The sequence below is a fragment of the Phaenicophaeus curvirostris genome, chromosome 8 (genome assembly GCF_032191515.1).
Source record: "Phaenicophaeus curvirostris isolate KB17595 chromosome 8, BPBGC_Pcur_1.0, whole genome shotgun sequence".
Taxonomy (NCBI): Eukaryota; Metazoa; Chordata; class Aves; order Cuculiformes; family Cuculidae; genus Phaenicophaeus; species Phaenicophaeus curvirostris.
The window spans coordinates 12832352-12840020 of NC_091399.1; the positions used below are offsets into that span (position 1 = coordinate 12832352).

Here is a 7669-nt window from a genome sequence, read left to right on the forward strand (position 1 = left end):
CTGTGTTTCTTTAGGTTTATTTATTGCTGTATTTCTCATACTGTATTTCTCTTAGGAAGAAAAGCCTGAAAATGAAACAAAGACTTTTTTGTTTCTTCCATGAAAATTTTTACAATTTATTCTAAAATGAAATAATGGAATACTTTAAATTTTAAAAAAGCATCCTGAAGAATGAGAGGCCTGCAGATTGCTTTCATCTTCCTGCGTCACCGAGGAAAACAATTACAAATTGACTTCTTATCTGACAAATTATCTGTCCAACTAAAAAATAGCTTTTAGTGCATCCTCTCAAAATTGCCAACATGATCTACCATAGCGCCAAGAGAAATGTTTTCCTGATTGCCTCCACCTGTTTTACAGGAATATGCTTTATTTTCTTCCTTTTGAATTCTAATTACTTTACTGTTAAGACTGACATTAAAATTCAGCATGATGATGATGACATAGAAGAAAAATACATTATTTTTACCAAAAGGTATGATAATCTTCAGATGGAAACTGAAAATATTTTACATAAAAACATTACTTCAAAATCAAACCAATTTTTATTGAAAGAAAGTGGAGATCTGCCAGCTGAAAATGAGAAATCTGGGGATAAAACCAGATCCACTTCAACACAGTCATTTAAATTCATTATTAATGAAAAAGAGAAGTGTAAAGATAAAACACCTTTCTTGATATTGCTAATAGCAACTAAAGCTTCTGAAATTTGGCAAAGAAATTCCATCAGAAAAAGCTGGGGAAATGAATCTGTGGTCCCAGGAGTTGAGGTTATTCGGTTGTTTATGCTAGGTGTTGAGAAAAAGCATCCAAATGATGTCATGCTGAGAGAAAGCAAGCAATATCATGATATTATTCAACAGGATTTCCTGGACACTTACAGTAACTTAATTCTTAAAACTTTGATGGGCATGAAGTGGGTTGCATCTTATTGCAGTGGCGCAAGTTTTGTTATGAAGACAGACAGTGATGTTTTTGTTAATACAAGATACCTAATAGAAAAGCTCCTCAGGTCGCTTTCACCTCCTCCACAAAATTATTTCACAGGCTTTCTTATGCAAGGGCTAAAGCCTATTCGGAACAGAGGAAGTAAATGGTATATATCGGAAAAAGAATACCCTGGTAGGAAATACCCTCCTTTTTGTTCAGGAACTGGCTATGTTTTTTCTGGAGACCTGGCTTCAAAAATTGTCAAAGTTTCTGTAACGGTAAAACATATACATTTGGAAGATGTTTATGTAGGTCTCTGTCTTGATGCAATGGGAATACGGATAGTACCTCCACCTAGTCGTTCATTGTTTAACATACACAAAGTCGCATTTTCTCCTTGTCGTTACAAGAATATAATTACATCTCATCACATTGCGACAAATGAGCATATAATCTATTGGGAAACACTGCAAAAGGACGAAGATGCATGTCGGAAAAATCCATAGAGGAGAGTCATTTCTTTCTTTGACAATGGAACAAACAGCAAATGTTTTCTTAGAAACAGAGCATCTATGTAGTGATAACTTTTAACTTTCAGAGACATCCTGAATCAGGGGTATAGTTTTTGTATCGAGATGCATTCAAAGGATTTTTCTTCAACAAAGCAAGCTTTCTCTGTTGACTGGTTACTGCTTGGAGCCTTATTTTTGGGGGGATTTTCCACCAATTTGTTCTTTTAGTGTTTTAATATATGGTAAGTGATCATATTGCCTATACTGAAGAAAAAGTAATGAAGATGCAAAGATACTTAATTTTTCATTAAAATGTAATAATAAGTTAATAAATTAATCCTATATTGCTCAAATGTATTTATGTATCATGGTTCAGGCTGGACATTAGGAAAAAGTTTTTCACAGAAAGGGTCATTGGACACTGGAACAGGCTGCCCAGGGAGGTGGTTGAGTCACCTTCCCTGGAGGTGTTTAAGGCATGGGTGAACGAGGTGCTGAGGGGCATGGTTTAGTGTTTGATAGGAATGGTTGGACTCGATGATCCAGTGGGTCTCTTCCAACCTGGTTATTCTATGATTCACTCAGATGGCATTTCAATGTGACTTAAGAAGAAAGCATTTGCAATATCCTGTGCTGGTGATGGAAATATTAAAGACACTGAATATTTTCAGAAAGATCTAATGTCAGGATTTGCCAGACCTTTATTGGTACATGCAGCTGCTATTACTCTATGTAGCCATGTATACAAAGAACACTTCACTGACAGGACACCACTTAGTTGTTATTATGGAGATATAATAAACAAGAGAAAGGTTAAATGTTTATCGAGTGTTTTGACAGGAATGTATTAAATTCCATTTCTGGGTACTCGGCCATGTACAAAATATCCTCATATCTAAGTTAAAAATAGGGTGATGCTTAATAACCTCACATGTTAAAAGTTTCAGTCAAAATGTTTATGGAAGTAAATTACTCTCTAGATGTAATTTCCAACCAAGAATATAAATTACCTGACACTCCCAATAAGAACTAAGAGACTTTTTCAGTCGTTATTGAGTTGGCCAACTGGCTGGATTACTGAGTAGCTAGAAAAAGGTACCTGTAGCTTTGCAGGAAGTTTATTAGATGCATCTGGGAATCAAAATGTCAATCACTGAAATGCCAAATACATCAGCTAAGGCTGAAGTGAGAAAGTATGTGTATACATCCCCACTATCATTTTATAAGTATACATTATGATGTTTAATAAAGAAGTCTAATTGATTTATATGTGTTCCTGTGAAGAAAATAAGCCTCTTCTGCAGGTGCTCTGAAAAATCCAAAATACACTTCCTTTAAGAAATTCACCTCTAGAGATCAAGGTTATAGACTGAGTTTCCTTTTTCCCTTTTGTTAAGCAGCTAATTTCTATGTGTTGTCCAATGCATCCAAAGATTTAAATGATTTACACAGAGTCCAAAGGAGAAAATGATGAATTACAAGGTGTCTTGATTAAAATGACCAACAATAAAAACCTGAAGAAGCTAGAACTCTTTTCTTTACACCATTTTCTAATCCAAGTTTACGTTGCACTAGTGTGCCATCAATAGTTTAGCTGATCTGCCCTGGGATGGAGTTAAGGATTAGACTGTACTTTTCATCCTTACAACTAGAGAAAGCCTGGTCTGAGCTCACAGCTACCCCTGCTTTGAGCAGGGTTTGGGGACTGGAGAACTCCCGAGCTTCCATTCAAGTGGCATTATCCTATGATTTTATAATATGATATGATTATGGGAACTTATCTAAAGCATGCCTAGCCTCTGAGTGATTGCAGTGACATTTGGACAAGAACCAAGACATGCTCCAATAATAATTCTTACTGAGAAAGGACTTGCTTCAGATGCTGCCTGCTAGAGCTGGCAATGCTTGCTGATGCAGATTTTCCAATTAAGTTCAAAAAACAGTGCTTACTTGGAGAAGTTCACTGAGTGTGTCAAATTGATATGCATAATATGCGTATGCAGTTAGAATAATGTTGTCTCTAACAAGCAGATCTGTGTATCTGACACCAGAAAGAGAGAGCAAGCCATGAAATACTGCTTTGTTTCTGCAATATATCCTAAGCTTTTTCAAAACATTTCTATCTGTCCCTAAAAAAACAAGAATTCTTAAAGAAAATGATGAGATTTGATTCTACGTTTCTTGTGGCACAAAACCACTTGAAATTCTTGTTTGTATTGTTGTGCCTTAGGGAAATCTTTAATTTTTGTTTTGTAAACTAAATTAATATGCCCTGTGTAAGATGTGCTGCTGATTCTTTAAGGCTCACTGCAAACACCAGTAAGTCTTCTGACTGAGGTGACTTAGAAACAGTCATGGCAGAGATTGTAGTGCTTGGAACAGATTTGAGCTGCATAGTCCTCTCTCCTCTGGGACTGTCTTTTTTCGAGAAAGTCTTAATTATGTTACAAGCACTCTTACTGCTGTGAGTGAAAGGATATTGGAAAGAACTGTGTTCTAGTTCTGATGTTAGCTGGTAAAAATGTAATATGTTTTGCATCCCAAAATAATTTAAAGCTATGTCAAAAAAAGCTAACCAATAACTGTGTTTTGTTATTGCTTTTATGGATGTTGGCATGGTTTTTTTCTTGTTCTGCTTATCAGTACAGAAATAAAATTATATTTGAGTTATATTTGGTGTCTTGATTTTTATATCAGGGTTTCTGTACTTCAGAAGCTGTTGAAGGAGGGTATAAAACTTTGTGATAAGTTTTATCTGATATTCCCTTTAGCCATCCACTATTTAGTGCAGTTTTGGTTTTTTTTAATGGATGTATTCATTCAAAGTATAGGATTTCATGAAATGATACTAGGTACAGAAGTTCTGGATTACTTGGCTGACCTGGCCGGGTAATCCACAGAGAGTAATTTAAGTAGCCTGCTATGGGAATACATAGCATCTGAGATGAGAGATGAATTCAAGGGACAGGTCCATAGCTTGGCAGAGGACCAGGCTGTAAGCAGTTACAGATGCTCTGGATTTTGTATGTCTTTTGTTTTAGAATAGTGCCCCTTGTCCTTTGGAATAAAGATCTTGTGACTAGGGCAAGGCCGAAGTAATTTGGAAGCATTGCTTAAACTGCTTCTGTGACAAATCTCTTGGGTTAGAATTGGAATCTTACCCAGGTGTACAGCATAAGATTTTCTTCAGAAGGAATAATGTCCTGCAACAGTTTCCTGGTTCAGCTGCAACCCAATTACTGGTATGTAAATAACCCATCTGGTGACTTGTAGTTCCTGAGACCTTAAAATGCTCTTCTACAGAAAAACTGCTGTACTTGGTTACATCTTCCTTCTTGGTTTTCCATGCCATATATATACTGAGCTCATTTGCTTGATTTTTTTTTTTTCTCGTAATTTATACATGCCTATATAATTGTGTGAGCTCTTTTTAACAGATGTTTGTAGTTTATAGACAGAAGCTGATGCCCTCTTGTTCTTATAACAAGACTATCTCCAGACCTTCTTATACAAAGCCTTATGCCACGTGTGGTTGGAGAATAGGCCATAAGACAAATAGCAGTGCATGAGTAGGGAATACCTCATATAAGACTTGCTTCTAAATGCTGGCACAATGTAGCTTTCCAGCAGCTTTGCTTTATTAGCATTTCACTGATCATACATGCAGCCGCTGTGAGAAACCTCAAGTTCCTTAGCAGTGCTGCTTTGACCTCTGCTTAACTAACTGTTAACACAAACAAATTTATATGCATTAAAACGATTGTACTTAGTAGGTCTAGCTTTGCTGAAAAGGGTCTTTGTCAGGCAGTAGGTGCCTCTGATATGAATTTAGATAACTTACCAACTTTCTGGCTACCATAGTGGGATACGGATATATTATAAATATAAGATGACTTCTAATTTTATTCCATCTTGTCATTGTGAATGGTCTAAGTGAGAGGAGAATCTATGAATAACATATATGAATGTCTCCTATGGGCAGACTAGTTTAAATACTGAAGCATAAGCAATATGTGTTCTTTGTTAAAGCATCTATGTAAAGATTAACATTGTGCCAAATAACTGAGCAATTAAAATTGGAACTGGCATTGGGGAAAATTGTTGCAGTAGAACATTACATATATTGTAGGAAATATTCCCTTTTTTGGGACTGAATTTTCCATTAGGTGGAAAAAAATGAAGCCCTCAAAATGGGTTTCTTGTTTCACTATCCTCAAACAGTACCGTGAGCTTGCAAATGTTTCAACTGATGCAGGTACAGCAACTACAGTCTTGAGAGTTGTATTAGCCCAGCTTAATCTCAGCTGTGCAACACTCTCATAGGTAAGACCAATTGCAAAAAATCAGCTTAAGTACCTTAATCTAACTGATCTGTCTGTATTAATTATATCTGCCTGTAGATTCTTATGCTAGATGTGTATAGAAACTACATTTTTACTAATCTTCAGTAGTGGAATAAAGTGGACTAAAATCAATGGTGTGTTTTACCTCAATTCCTCCATTAAGTTTCTTGCTTTAGAATAAAATTCTACTTTCTGTAGTGTTCACACGAAACCGTGTAAAAATCAGATACCTCCTTGCACTTCAGTCATTAATCTGATTTGTGACTGATTCTTAGATTGTCTAATCTCTACTGAAGCTTTTTGAGGACTGTCTAGTCTTCCATACATGCATTTTACTCTGATAGCTGATTTTTTTTGCACCTTCAATTCTGTGTTCATTCCTCGCTGATGTTCAAGACAAACTCCGAGTTCATGCCATTGAGTACGTTGTAGATAAGAAAATCTGAAACTTAAAGAAGCTTATGTCTGAAGCTTAGCGCACAAGCAGCAGGATTGATTGTATTAACAAATACTTGCCAGTTGTACAAAGAATAGACTGTAAATATGCTGATGTGTGTACAGTCTCATTCAGTGTTAATGTTGAAGTGGGATGAAGTTCTAGAATAAGCAGGTCCAAATGACTTTTGAAGAGTAGTTGTATTAGAAAGCTGTTTGTGGAAGGGGAAATACCTATGCTGGGAAACAACTGTTCTTTTCCAAGTCAAATGTCATGAAAACTTCACTGACTCATTGTACTGCAGGTTTTAAAAACTCAAACTGTGTGCATTCTACTTTGTACGTGAATTAATGCGTGTTCTGGAACTGGAGTGAGATAGTTAAAAAACACACTGCATTCCACTCAAGCACTTTTTGTGACTTTTTATTGCAGATATTTTTCAGAGGTAGGTCTCACTTTGCCGGAGAATTCCCTTGTGAGAATGAAGTAATTACTACCTGTTATCACTTCCTTCACTGGGATTGTGTCCTTGGGTACCAGATGGCTTGGTATGTGTTAAAGTAGCTCTGGGGAAGACGGGCATCTTTGATTTATGGGTAGAAGTGAGTCAGAAGGGCAAAATTACATTCAGCTAAACACAGATTGAAATTGTCCATAGTTTATTTGATTGAGAGAAACAAACATAGGTTATCTGGCCATCTGACTTTTAACAACTGTTTAAGAATCAAATTTCTTGGTTATGCCAGTGATCATAGCCCTAAATTTCTCCGCCTACTGAGTAAACTATGACCAGAGAAAACTGCTCTGTTCAACAGTCATTTGGACCTGCTTATTCTAGAACTTAATCCCTCCTCCAGCACCAAGCATTAAGATTACTATTCCTTAAAATGGTTTCCAGTCCAGCTAAACTTGTATTATGTTTGTGATGATTGTGATAAGGAGAAAGCATGTGAACATAAGATTAATGGTCATACTGCAGGCAAAGAACTGCCTTCCTGTCCACCAAAGGAATGTGTGTACAGACTCATTCAGTGTTAATGTCAAAGTGCTTAGGATGGTTCTTGAAACATCTAAATCCCACTGGAATGGGATCTGTCTGTGAAGAGATGCCAGAGGAAGCAAAGCTGTTCTGCTTTCAACATGAAAGGTAGTATATTTTGAATAACAGAACTTTGTGGTATGTCATTCATGAAGTATTCATGGATTATGACTTCTGCTTCCTAAGAAACCATTGTTAGTTTTTATTACCTTGCCTGCCTTCCAGACTGAAGTGAACCAAGTATTGTGTTCAGGTGGTAAATGGTGTTAAATCCAGCTGGAGGCCAGTGACAAGTGGGGTTCCCCAGGGCTCAGTGCTGGGTCCAGCCCTGTTCAGTGTCTTCATCAATGACCTGGATGAAGGCACTGAGTGATCCCTTGGCAGGTTTGCAGGGGACGCTAAGCTGGGT

At 36.8% G+C, this 7669-nt stretch overlaps 1 protein-coding gene across 1 annotated transcript; it reads left to right on the forward strand.

The window, feature by feature from the left end:
* Nucleotides 1-329: 329 nt before the first annotated feature.
* On the forward strand, nucleotides 330-1626 carry LOC138723143 (beta-1,3-galactosyltransferase 2-like). Its single transcript, XM_069862031.1, has one exon. The coding sequence runs from the start codon at nucleotides 492-494 to the stop codon at nucleotides 1434-1436; it is 945 nt and encodes a 314-aa protein (XP_069718132.1). The 5' UTR covers nucleotides 330-491; the 3' UTR covers nucleotides 1437-1626.
* The last annotated feature ends 6043 nt before the right edge of the window (nucleotides 1627-7669 follow it).

What these genes read in the sequence shown, in the direction of transcription:
- LOC138723143 (XM_069862031.1), top strand. Translation starts at nt 492, where the DNA reads ATGGAAACTGAAAATATTTTACATAAAAACATTACTTCAAAATCAAAC.